At 38.4% G+C, this 14,048-nt stretch overlaps 1 protein-coding gene across 1 annotated transcript in view; it reads left to right on the forward strand.

The window, feature by feature from the left end:
- Positions 1-14,048, forward strand: part of LOC148836564 (uncharacterized) — a 68,261-nt gene that overhangs the window by 43,717 nt on the left and 10,496 nt on the right. The window contains exons 31-43 of the mRNA XM_088912740.1: positions 210-360; positions 928-1,041; positions 1,188-1,355; positions 2,879-2,968; positions 3,109-3,243; positions 3,688-3,786; positions 7,264-7,353; positions 8,082-8,221; positions 8,804-8,930; positions 9,264-9,344; positions 11,278-11,376; positions 11,520-11,567; positions 12,104-12,289. Coding sequence (XP_088768866.1) covers positions 210-360; positions 928-1,041; positions 1,188-1,355; positions 2,879-2,968; positions 3,109-3,243; positions 3,688-3,786; positions 7,264-7,353; positions 8,082-8,221; positions 8,804-8,930; positions 9,264-9,344; positions 11,278-11,376; positions 11,520-11,567; positions 12,104-12,289 — 1,528 coding nt within the window. The remainder of the gene's footprint in view (positions 1-209; positions 361-927; positions 1,042-1,187; positions 1,356-2,878; positions 2,969-3,108; positions 3,244-3,687; positions 3,787-7,263; positions 7,354-8,081; positions 8,222-8,803; positions 8,931-9,263; positions 9,345-11,277; positions 11,377-11,519; positions 11,568-12,103; positions 12,290-14,048) is intronic.

Here is a 14,048-nt window from a genome sequence, read left to right on the forward strand (position 1 = left end):
GGGAAAATTGGCTCTGCTGTGAGTGTCTATGTGTGTCCGGAGAAATTGGGACTGGAGTTCCCCTTCAATTACAAACACTTAAATGTTTTGTCTGCTTTCACTGTTGGATATAGTACCTACTGTAGGATTGAGGTCCCTCAGCTGCTGGCATCCAAAAAGTAGCTAAACGAGGTGACATTAGGGTTTTTATTTATACTGTGCATGTTCAGGGTGATCCAGCCTATGGTCCTCCAGGGCGAGAAGGCAGACCAGGACATCCAGGGGACAGTGGGCCTCCAGGTCCTGCAGGTGATGCTGGACTGCCTGGAGAACCTGGATCTCGTGGATACCCAGGGCAGGCTGGCTCTCTAGGAGAGAAAGGTAGATCTTTCTGTGACGCTTGCAAATGGTCTACATTGGTCCTTAAGAACAAGATGTGATGCTGAAGGCTCTTCAGTGGTGTGTGAACCTCCTGAGAGGGATAAAAAACAAAAATGTATGTTGGGATTGATGAACTGCAGCTCAACTACATTGTGAGCACAATTAACTTTCACCTTCCTGGCTTGAATTTAAAAGTGTATCACCCAGTTGAATTGTCTTCAAACCTAAAACTTTTAGAAGGTGTTGGAGCAAGAACAGGAGACTGATGCAGAATACAAATCATCTGAGTCTTACATATAAGTAATAAGTATAACAGTATAAGTAATGTTATGTTTCTCAGGTAGATAAGAGGATGAGGCACATATTCAGTAATGCTCCTTCTTCTCTGACCTTGGTTCTATGACTAATGTCTTGATACTCAAGAACACTTGTTCCTGCTATCTGGCTGCTTACTCTATGTGTTATACTCAAGGCGTCTTAGAAATATACAGTATTATTTGAACGAATAATAAAAATATATTCACACATACACTATACACTACCCATTATGATGTCTCTCCTTTTTAGGGAACAAAGGTTGTGGAGGAAGACCTGGTGAAGAGGGGCCCATGGGGGTATGCCGTGCTGGATCTCCAGGCAATCCAGGCTCTCCTGGGCCAGATGGGGCCCCTGGCTTCCCAGGTGTGTAAACAGCACTCATGTGCTTCTGACATGTGGCAGCACCCCTTCAGAATTTCACTGACTGTTTTTATATCAAGCTATCATATATCTTTATATTTATATCAAGCTTTCGGGTCATTTGTGACATGTTACTGTTGCTATTCCAGGTGTTCAAGGACAGACAGGAATTACAGGGGAGAAAGGCAGGCCAGGAGTCAGGCTCCTGGGATTGCCTGGACTCAATGGACTTCCAGGGCCCAGAGGGCTTCCAGGTTGCCCAGGACTGCCTGGGCACAGAGGGTTTAAAGGTCTGGATGGTTTTCCAGGGATGAGAGGTAATTCACAATATTTAATTGCTGGACCAAGAAACATTGTTAGTCACATTAAAGCTAAAACATTTAAGCTGGAACAGCGAGGTGCATTTCCTTTAGTACAAATATCCTTTAACATGTGGATATGAGGACAAAGACCATTGTCTCTTCTAGTTTAAGTAGACATGTCAGAATGCAACTTCTTATCCTCTCACAAGCAGAGGACATTTACCAGATTTTATACACTTCTGGTACCAGTGGAAGTGCCTAACAAACAACACACAGCATTCCATTGTGTCATCTCCCTTCCCATTATTTTCTCTTTAAAGTCTAAAAGGGAGTGAAAATACGAAAAATAATCTACTTTAATTTGTTGCATATACTGTAGCTGCTTTATTTAAGTTTTATTTTTATTCTGATATTCTTTACTGTTCTACCATTTTGTGATGATCTTTGATAGTCATGTTTACCCCACTTGTTACCCCATATCACAAAATCTGTGCCTTCATACTGTAATAACTGGGTGCCAGTAGAAGACACAATGCATGCGCTTCTTTGGGTGGAACTTCAGGCTTAATCTTTATAGTTCAGCACCCATGAATCATAGAATATAACAAACCATAAAGTAGGTCTACATTGTAGCTAGTGGGTATCTTTTTATTTCTATCTCAGTTGAATAAATTGTAACAAAGCGTGTAACCCTGCTTAATTATTTATATATGACTTTAAGAATGCTCCCTTCATTAGACCTTACTTGTACTGCCCATGCACCATTTCAAAGTGTTAGTGTTGCTAGACCATGGTACTGTGCCATTGGTACAGGAAAATATGAAGAGTTATGCTTGTGCCATCATCACTTTATCTCCTGAAATGCTAATACTGTACCTTCTTCTGATGTTGTGTGACACTAATGTCAGATAGTTCAAACACAGACACACTAGAATGTCATCGAATTAGAAGATCCCCCCTGAAATCCAAAGGTTTATAGTAAGTAACCATGGCCATCTAACATATTATAGTCTCATAAAATACACATAGAAAATGTCCTAAAAAATTTAGCAATCTTGTAAAAGCCTTTTTTTTTCTTGTCCACTAGTATGGAGTTTTAGACGTGAGCTATATTAAGAATTGACACATAAGAAGTTCTTTTCTGCTGTTTTGATAAGCCTGGCCACCTTTAAGGAAGATTCTCCTCCTTCATTGTATTTAATCTTTAATTCATGTTTATCTGCTATAGGACAAAGTTGTTTGACAGACCTGACTCTACTGGTATCCACTGCATGAAATGACACCCATCTCAAAACTCAGAATTAGACCTGGAATTTTAACAGAGTACAGACAGCTTATATTCAGTACTTGTTGGTTTTCATTTTATTGTACCTTAGTTCTTCTAGTGGTGATATATTCCTGAATTATTCATCCTGCTCTTCAAACGTCGTCTACAAATCAACTTTGTTATGACATCAACATATTTGACATTTTATTGCCACCTTTGGCAGAAAGCAATTTCTTACCTGTCTCACGCAATTTTTCCCTCATATTTTTAGGTCCAGAGGGAGAACCCGGAGCCCAGGGCCCCATGGGGCAAGTAGGCCCAAATGGAACTTGTGGTCTTGCAGGCGAACCAGGCTGCAATGGTAAAGAAACATAATGTTTGTATTCCGTAAATTATTGTTAAAGCATTGTCATATCAACCACAGGGCTGTCAGTTCCATTGAGATCCTGCTTTTTTATATTTTGAATGTTGTGTTCAGCTGCTTGCTTTAATTTTCCTCAGGTGACCAGGGGCAGGATGGACCAAAAGGATGCCAAGGTGAACAAGGGGATGCGGGTGATCAAGGTGACCCTGGGCCCCCAGGACCTCCAGTAGTGTTTGATAGTGCTGGCCCAAAAGGAGACATGGGTACACCGGGTGAGTAGATGTTTCGATATGAACATTTTCTGGTATCATAAACCTGCTTTTGGGTGGTATGCTGGCATTAGCATTGCTGCCTGGCAGCACTGGGGCCTAGGCTTCAATTCTGGACCTGGGCTGCTATCCTGCTATCCTGCTATGAATTTTATCTGCGTTTATATAGTATATTCTCCTCGTGTTTCCTCTCACAGTTCAAAGACATACTGGTAGCTTAATTGGCTTCTAGGAAAGTTAACCCTGTTGTGAGTGTATCCAGTCCAGCATGCATGACACCTTGTGCCCATTGCTTGCTGGGATAGGATGAGGTTCCCCTGCAACCCTGAATTGGAAGAAGCGGTTAGAAAATGAACTGATGGAGAAACCTACTTACTATAATGAATGACAGATTGTCCAGAGTATTATTGGTGTAATGATTATGCTTTATGTAAAAATCCCTCACAGGATCTTGTGGTCTAACTGGAGAAAAGGGTAATCCAGGATTACCTGGGACAAGGGGACCCTCCGGAAAAAATGGAGTGCCTGGATCCAGAGGCAGACAAGGTAGGTTTATGTCAGAACTGTACTATAAAGCAACAGTGGCAACAGCTACACCAGTGTCCTTAGAGCATGAATTCAAACTTTCAAACAGATTGCAAACAGAGCATGAATTCAAACAGATTTTCTAAGGAATTCCTAATTCCTTGCTATTGTATCTGTAGAGAAGGGAGCATAACTAAGACCTTTAGACAGACTTTGAATTGACAATCATTTGGGTTTTGTGCACTAATTTCTTGTCTTTTCTGAGGCCTGATGCTTTGTCATGCGATGATCAGGTGAATATCACTTGACCATTTGTAATGTCATTTAAAAGGGGTTTTCATTTATGGGTCTGCATCACTTTACATACATTGATTCCCCAGAAGGCTTGAATAAAGGAAAAGGTTCCTTTTGAAGAGCAGAAATAACCAAACTTTAACTCAAGGTGAAAATATTGTCAAGAAAAAGTTTATTTGATGTCTAAAGAAGCCATTTTCAGTCAGTGCTGTATGTGTTTTTAAACAGGTACAGATGCAGCCATTCAAAATGGGTGGGGTATTTCGCGGTATACCCCAGTGGGCGTTGCATCAAAACGCAGTATCACGCGATATATCGCGTCATTTGATGTCATGCCGGAAAGTATCCGGAATCACCTTGTAAAACTGCCAGGAGGAGCCAATAAAGCTTAACCTCTCATGTACAGCATTTGAGCTTTTAAATTTAATCTGTGTATTCATCAGTCATTAAAAAGTTGGTATATTTTATGAAAGCAAGATTGCTCAGTTGGACAAAAGTACACAACCTACCTTTATCAGAAATATTTATGCATCAAAGCCTTTACCGAAGATATTACTAATAGTATTAATAATGAATGACTTTGGACAAGCTGTAAACTCAAAGTATTACGCTGGTCCACATTCTTTCTAACCGTCATTTTAAACGAAAATACTTTTAGTTTTTTCTTTGACAAACACCATAGCATTTCGTTGATCTAACTAACGAGGACAGGACATTAGCTAGCCAATACGATAAAGGAATGACTTTTTTTGCTAATTTCTTTAGCACATTTGTACAAGCACTTGGAATCTGTCCAAGCCCTACTTTGTCAGGCATTTTCTTTTACTGCAACAGACATAAAAACTCTCCCTTGCTTTTAACAGAGCGTTTCATAATTTCTAACTACGAAAATTATTTAAACTGCGACACTTATCATTCAACCAGAGCTCAAAATATCACAAGGATCCTCAAGAGCACATCAAAGACTGTATTAAAAGATACTTGTATCAGATACATGAGAATCCAGGCTTTTTTATCAACACTTTCTTTTCCATATACCAGATATTATGACCATATCTTACATATGAAAAATACATAATATAGCTCCCAAACAAACGCAAACGTGTTTTTAATAAAATGCTTTTATTCACTCATAATCTGACAATTTCAGGAAGACTAAGGAAGGACTAAGGAAATTGTCATCTGTTGTTGAAGCTCTGTGAGCTCGGTGACTTTGAGACCACTTGTTATCCCAAGTTGTTTGAATCGCCACAATTCAAATAGAGAAAAAAGAGCTGACTGACAAGATTTAAGATGTGGCTGTCAATGTTGGATTAAAAAAAACACGTTGCCCGACGTTAGTTGCATTGCTTGAAAAATAATTTTATTTCGAGAGACTGGATAAGTAATTCAAGTGTTTTTTTAACTTCCTGAAAAACAATTAATAATTTAACAATATGTGCAAAAGTTTTATGATATGTCGCTGTTGTGAATGTCTGTGGAGTGTATCTTATTTGCCTGTCCTGGCTGTGCTCTCTCGCTCGCCCTCCCCCCCTCTCTCAATTCAATTCAATTCAAGGTGCTTTATTAGCATGACAGATGGGTGCAATCAGTGTTGGGTATTTACTTTGTAATCTGTGTTCCTTTTAACTGTTTTTACATCTACTTTGAGATGCTTTGAGATGCCACTTTTAAAGGTGATATATAAAATCAAGGCTTTAACTTGCTTTAACTCCGCAGGTCTGAGTTCTTGTGTCCTTCCTATCTGAACCCGAAAGTATTACAATATGTATCTTTATAGAAGGTGGTGTACAGCTTTTTAGTATAGATTACACTTTTCTAAAATGTATTTAAAAAATAAAAACGATTACAATCTAATCTTTCCACGTTTGATCCCAAGATCCCAAGAAAAATAAATCTAAATGGGGAGAAAGCTATGCTGAAAGTTTATTAAGATACTTAGAAGACAAAGATATCAATTTATGTTGCATTTGTCTGATTGTGAATCAAAAAACACATATATTTAAACACGCGTTTGCGATTTAAATCAAAACGTGATTTAAATCAATATAAATGTTTATATTGTAACGTATAGGTGACTATTCATTGTTATTAACATGACTTAAATTCGATCATGTTGTGATATTTAGAAATATAAATTTGTTTGGTGCGAGTGAAGTTTTATTTAATCTCAGGGAAAAGTTTTATTTTTTCAAAGAAATGTTTGTTTAAAAAAAAAAAGTCATGGTTCCGGCTGGATTTGAACACCCACCATGTGATGTGTGAGTCAGGAAGCTAACCCACAATGCCACTGGAAAAGTCACATGAGGAGTGCTGAAAAAGCCCTACAGAAACATTATCAACACAGACAATGTACAGCGTGTACTATTCTTGTGTTGCGGTACATGAATATAATTATATAGTTATTAATTTCTTTAGATACACGATTCCATATTATATTCCCTTTTAATCAAATTCTAAAAGTATGCTTGTTGACTCCGGTATCACGTTAGTTAAAGACTTCGATGCTTAAAATGTTTAGGGAGAAATGGAATACTGGTGTGTATGTTTTCTTTAAAGTACCGAGACCAGCCATATACTGTATGTTTATGTTCCAAAATTAATATCGTTTATGGCCTTCACACGCATTACAGTATGCTCCTATTCTTTTTATGCTCAGCTACTAAGATTTCCCTTCAGTGGTAAAATTCCATATAAAATTCCATACATTGAAAACCAATCATCCCTTATATGGCAAAAATCTTGTTTTAAGATTCTTCTAAGTTAGCTATCCAAATGTGACTTCTAGATGACCTTGGTCAAAAAGTACTGTACTAGCTCCATTCCTCTTAGAACTCTGTTACAAACAACTAATATGACAAACTAACACCTAATCTTAATTTAGTTTATATGAGAAGAAAACAAGACAAACATTTGTAAAAACAAACCATGTTTATTTCTGCTGTTGCATTTATTTTAAAAAAAGCAATCTAGTATTACTTCTGAATCATTAAATAACAAATAACATCATTCTTTATTTTACAGATCATGAGAATCATAATGACTACCACTGACTCATCTAATGATGCTCAAAAACACATACTATTCAGTGTAATAACAGTGTCACTAAAGTTTCTGCCAGGCGTTCAGTCTTGAGGAAAACAAATAAGGAACTAAAACCAGAGAAAAGGAATCAATAATTTAAAATATTGCTTCTATCCTTAGGTCCTCCTGGAGATCAAGGTTCACATGGAATTCCAGGAATGCCAGGAATGCCAGGATCACCAGGAATTCCTGGGCCTCCAGGGTTACCAGGTTGATAATGCATGTTGTTTACAAAACACATCACCTAGCCTTTCAGCCAGTTACCCTTACATCTTTAAATAAAAACAGAATTGTTATGAGGTGTAAAAATGGAAACCATTAGAACAAGTATTGCAAAACAGTATTAATGTATTGAAATACTTTTCCATTGCAACATGTGTTTTTGAGTCCTTATTTATTCATAATGAAATGCCAGTTATTAAAGTGTATGAGTTCATTATTGTAAAGTTAATTTACAATATAAAGTAAATTTTAATATTATAAAGTGCTGACTGACTTTCAAAATCTGATATGAGCTGAAAAATCCATAGTCTTTGAGCAACAGAATGGAAAACTCAAATGCTCCTTGTCATAAATATTGGCAAATGAGAAAATTGACACCGAAATTGTTGGTCTGTTACAAAATAGACCAAACCTTTTGCTGTATGATGACTATCTTCATTTCAAGTTTGCAGTTGTGTAGTATTTCTACCTTGTTTCTTCTTTGTTGAGATATTATTTACAGAAGTTAATTCAGTTTGCAGTGATTATTTTTAGTTAAGAAGAAAAATCATCACAGCAATATTTCAATTCCAGTTTTTTTCTAGGTACTAAAACACGTCATTGACATCAATATGTACAGTAGTGGCAGATCAAACAAGATTAAACTTGTAACTGTAATGATATGAGCTACAATGATGGGATTGGTGTCATTATACCTGTTGGTTTTCCCTCATCAGGATGTAAAGGAGAGAAGGGACAAAAGGGAAATCCCGGTATTATGGGACAAACAGGGGATCCTGGTTTGCAAGGGTCAAAAGGAGAGAAAGGAGATCCCAGTTTCCCAAGTTTTGGCTTTCCAGGCCCCTGTGGACCAAAGGTATTGTAGACCATTGTTTTTTAGCTCTGTTGTTTAGAATCTAGTAATGATCCAGATTTCCATTTCCAGCAGTGGAAATACAGTACATATTTTTGTCTTCACTTCTTTCCATTGCAGTGTAAAAGGCATCCATGTTTTTATTACAGTATCTGATTGTTTGTAAGGATTGTTTGTTGGACATCAGAATAGATCAAACCTTTTGCTGTCCGATGAATATTTTCATTCCAAGTTTGCAGTTCTGTAGAAATTCTACATTGTTTCTTCTTTGTTGAGATATTATTTACAGTAGTAAATTCAGTTTGCAGTGATTATCTTTAGTTAAGAATAATACATCTTCATTAGAATAATATTAAAAACCATGTCTATAAAGCACTAAGAAATATATTTACTTTCTAAAAGCCAAGGGGAGGAAGAGACTGTAAGCTCTACAAGAACAGTGGATAAAGGAAAATAATCTTGCTTCCTACAGTGTATAAAGTTATATGGAATAATTACTGCTAACTGAAATTCAACACTCAGGCAGTGGGAATCTCATTAAAGTTCTGATCTTGCAGTGTTTCTTTCTGCACTGTGTTTGAACAGGGAAGTGATGGTCTCCCAGGCATAAAGGGAGAGAAGGGGGAGAAAGGGCAGCCTGGATGCCAGGGAACCATTGGACATGACGGTTTGCCAGGACCAAAAGGAACCTGTGGTTTACCAGGACATCAAGGTTTTCTTCTTTCATTCACATTGGGCTTCTTGTTTTGCTAATGAAGAATAAAGTGGGTGTCATAGGTTAGAACCACTTCTTTTGCAGATTAGAAGACAGCACTAGTGTCACCACGGGTGCACTTAGAGGATTCCTCTAGTATTTCTCTCTGCCCCGCTTGGTGCTACAAAGGGTGCTTATTAACTGAAATGCTCAGTTTGTCTACAATAAACAAAATTCTGATCTTTTGTATCCTTAAGTACAATTACTTTTATTTTGCCGATGTATTTTGGCTCTTTCTCATTTACACTGAATGCACTTTTTTATCAAACTCCTCTTTATTGTCTGTTTCAGGGCCTCAAGGCCTGCCTGGGGAACCAGGACCAGATGGATGTCCTGGTCCTCCAGGTCCTGCAGGGACAGAAGGCCCTACAGGTAAGCAGAGAGTGACAGTGTTTAATCCTGATACCTTTACATTACACTATCTCTTTTCTCCTGTGCATTTTCGAGGCACTAGTTCACTTAGCTCATGAACTGGAGGTGATCTTAGTCCTGGTCCATGAGTGTTAGTGTATCCTGGGGTTTTTGGTCCAGCTGGGTACTTAATCACTATCAGTTCATGAGGAGTTTAATTGCACTAGTTTAGTATCTCCAAGTTCCTCAGGTGCATACAGTATGTTTTAAAGAGACCAGGAAATCCTGCTGACAAACCAGCCATCATCAAATACTTTAATAGGCACTCTAATTGAGTAGCATGTTTTAGGCTTCTTTTTCAACCATATAGTTGGTTAAACACATGACCAAAGTTGTTTTTGTATTCAACTACTTTCATTTTTTTACAATGAAACTTAGAAACGGGCAGCACAGTGGGGCAGTGGTTAGCATTGGGTTCAATTCTGGACCTGTGGTGCAATCTGCATGGAGTTTGTATGATCTCCCCATGTTTGTGTGAAATTCCTCTAAGTGCTCTGCTATCCTCCCACAGTATAAAGACATAGTGGTAGGTTAGCTGGCTTGTTGGATAATTGACTCTGGTGTGAATGTGTACGTGCCTGTCTGTGTGTGTCCTGTCATGTAAATGGAAAGGGAGTGGAAATACTGTATGTGAAGTGTATGAAACATGGCTTTTTAATGGCCTTTCCCTTCCTTTCAATTTCTGAAGTGATTTCAAAAAAGGGCATTTAAAAAGAAGTTGTATTAAAATCCTAAAGACATCACTCAAGGCTTCAGTAGTTCAGGTGGGTAGCTGTGTCAGCATGCGTAGGCTGCAAAGAAACTAGTAATAGGTTTATTCCATGCTGAAAAGAGAAGAACGAAAACACAACGTTTCGGCTACACCCAAAGACACAGCCACAGCCAAAAGGTTTTGTTTTCTTTCTTTTCAGCATGGAATAAGCCTATTACTTGTTCCACTCATGGCTTCAGTTTTTGAGCTTTGAGCCGGAATTATGAATGAATATAATTGACTAAATCACATTTATTTACTAACCACATGAATTTGTCATCTCATTACTGTATGTTGCAGCATAGCCAACACTGGTTTGGCTGTTGTTTATGTCTGTGGGCTATGTAGTTCTTCTACACTAAATTTACTTACATTCACAGTATAAACACATTGCATGTACTGTTGGATAAACACTTTTAAACAATCATCATGTAATAGAACCAATATACTGTAAATATAATAATAATTTTAATTGCTTACACTTATATAGCACTTTTCTGGACACTCCACTCAAGCGCTTTACAGGTAATGGGGACTCCCCTCCACCACCACCAATGTGCAGCATCCACCTGATCAAATATGATCAAACCATCTGAGACTCACATTTTAAGGTTACTCTTCCACTTCAGTCAGCACTGGAATTGTAGTGAAAACAATGCAGCTTTAACTTCATTGTAGTGTCATTTGTATTTCTCTTGTTATTTTAAAAGGAATTTGTCTAAAAGGAGAACCTCTTGAAGAGCTTACTACTGTCAGTGACTACTGTCATTATGGAAGTCTCTACTGTCAATGACAGGACTATAATACTGCTGACATGGGATCTTTAATGCACACCGGTAGTCAGGACCTCAGTTTAACATTTGCTCTAACAGAGAGCACCTGTTACCATGTGTGGGTTTCATCTTGGAATTTCTTATTCAAAGGGAAAAAATCAGTTTACTGTTCTATCTGAACTGAACTGATCTACACCAGTTACTCCAATCTGATTTTCCTTAGAGGTCTCCCATCCCAGTTCTGACCAGGTCCCGCCTCTCTTAAATGCTGAGATGTAATAAAATCATGCTCCAGTACAAATTCCTTGAATAGGTTCTGATCACACAGACATGATTGGATCTGTGCTCTTTAAATGTTGTGATGTGACAGGTGAACAAGGACCACCGGGGAAGCCAGGCCCACCAGGATGCAAGGGTAACCAAGGGATTGATGGAATTCCTGGCCGACCAGGAAAAAAAGGAGAAGCAGGTTCGGAATTTTAAATGTCTTAATTGTACTAACAGCAATGATATTGAAGTGATGAACTTCTGGTGGTGAGAAATATAATTCTTAATCAAATATCATTGGATTACCATAAGCAATAATTAACCTTTTACATGTTTTCTGGATAGGTGTTGCAGAAGCCCAACCAGGCCTCCGAGGTTCAAAAGGCCAAAAAGGTGAGTTTAATATTGTAATTCCCTCTATATTTCCACATCAGTCAATAATATTCTGTTTCCCAGTGGGTTGTAACTCCCTGAGGTACTGCAAAAGAGCACAAAGATCAATAGAAGGTCATTCATTTCAGCCTCTATGGTTAAGAAACCAGGATTTCTGGCCATTGTCTACACCACTGTAACAAAGAAAAACAGGTAGTTTCCATTCATAGATTGATCATAAAATTATAATCAATTACAATCAATTATAATTCATACAACACTCTCCAGTCAAAATATTTATAAAACAGCTCATTGTGCTATTTTACTTTAATTGCGTACAGTGTGTAGATTGATAGGTCAACCCCAGCCTCAAAAGTAATAAAGTATTTTAAGAGTACTGTACAATATGTGCTGATTTTAAGGGCATTAATCTAACATGTTTTTCATCATTTTATCCTATTTTAAAAATCTTGAATTGTAGTCGAAATCTAAGGCCTCAGTTATGTTTTTTAACCTTGAACTGTTCTCGAGTTCCCTTGCTTTTGTTGTCTCCTGAGGTGTGAAAGGGGAAGTGGGTCCTCCTGGTTGTGCTGGATCATCAGGTCCATTTGGAAGTATAGGAGAAAGAGGGCTGCCTGGGCCCCCTGGGAATCCTGGGATGCCTGGGTCCCCTGGTTCTCCTGGGCTGTGCATTGATGGGACAAAAGGAGAGAAGGGGCCTGAGGGGCCTCCAGGACCAGACGGTAAGAAGAGAAGGTCTGCTAGACTATGCAGCGAATAGGATTCCTTTCCTTACTACAGCAGGTCACATGCCCAAGTGCATCAAAATCCCCAGCAGCAACAAGCAAGGCTTTTGATATACTGTAACAGATTCACTATTGTTGGTGGTGGCAGTAAGCCTCAGGTGACTGGCAAGCGATGGCAATCATATTATATCTGGGAACAAGATGCATATGTCACAATGCCATGACTTGGATAATCCAGAGGAAGAGAATGTTAACAGGTCTCGCAGTTTGGAAGGAGAGGGTGTTAATTTCTAGGACTCTCAATAGTGGTCAGGTCTTCTGCAGAGGGATGCCAGCATTTGGTGTAGCAGAATCCACTATTGTTAGTGAGGACTTTGTAGCTTAAGGCTGGTAGATAACTGAAAAACAGTGATCAAAGGATAAACTATACTGTACTTGCCTCGTTACCATCTTATAAATCACAGCCACAGATCTCTGTTTTTCTTCTAAAATTCAAGCTTTAACTACCTGATGCAGCATATTCATTCAGACATTTTTCTGCTTTATATTGAAGAAAGATATAAGATGAAGAAGAAGTGAAGAAGGGGTTAACTGATTCCTTTCTGCACAAGGACTGGACTTCTTGTGACACAAGACATTCCAGGCTTAGAGTTATGGCAGGAAAGGGGATAACTGATAAGTATTCCAGATGCCAGCTAGAAACCCCCCCCCAAGGAAGGAAACCTAAAACTGACCATTAAGAGTGGACCCCGAGATGAGCTGAACAAGTGAGTTTTATTGCATACAAGGAACGATCGGAATTGTTCAAAAATTATAGGTACAAAGCTCCAGTTTATATAGCAAACAGCTGTTTCTGACGCAAATTGTTACCATGGTAATGGGGGGAGGTCACCTGTGTTCGGACAAGATCTTGAACACTTTGAATGGCCAGTCTTATCTTCCCATAGTTAGGGAGTCTCTATCTCACACTTGGAATCTCGTATCAGTTATCTCCCATCCCTGCCATAACTCAAAAGTGCTTAAGCATGGAATGTTTTGTACCAAAAGAGAAGTCTTTGTGCAGAAAGAAATCAGTTAACCCTTTTTTCACATCTTATATCTTTCTTCAATCTCCATACCTTTGCTCTGGAATGGTGTCGAAATGTAAGGCTGGAAATGGCAGCAGAGATAAAATGACAGGATGACCAAACCTGGAAGAACTCAGAAATTAGTCAAAATTTGAATTGTTTCAAAATTTGTTTGTTTAGAAATAATGAAATGCTTGGTTGAAGACAGACCGAGGAGTGGTATCACAGTTACAGGGACGCAAGGGGTGGAATCAATGTAATTTTTTAGGCTGAGTGTCTTTATAACCTGGCTTTCACAAGGAGTAATGAAGATATCCACATGGACCTGCAGAAGAACCCTTGCCGTTGGGACACAGTTTCTTATTCCTCTCTCTGTTTCCACATTATACATGTACATACTTTTTCTGGGAAATTCCAAAATAGTTTCTTTTATTTCATTTTGGACATGTATTGTCTGTCTTTTACATGTGGAAACGATAAAAGCAGTGCTAGTGATCTGCGGTGAGTCCTCCCTCATCTGTAAAATCCTGATTCTGTGTGCTGTTCCAGTGTGCCTGCTACCAGTAACACACTTCCATTCATTGTGTCCACTCAATGATTAGTGGACATTAGTGTTAGTTTAGGGCTCTCCTTCTGCCTGTAGACATTTATTGAGCTGGGCTAGAATGAGGGTTTGTACCACTAGATGT

Source organism: Atractosteus spatula, chromosome 4, assembly GCF_055471065.1.
Source record: "Atractosteus spatula isolate fAtrSpa1 chromosome 4, fAtrSpa1.hap1, whole genome shotgun sequence".
Lineage (NCBI taxonomy): Eukaryota > Metazoa > Chordata > Actinopteri > Semionotiformes > Lepisosteidae > Atractosteus > Atractosteus spatula.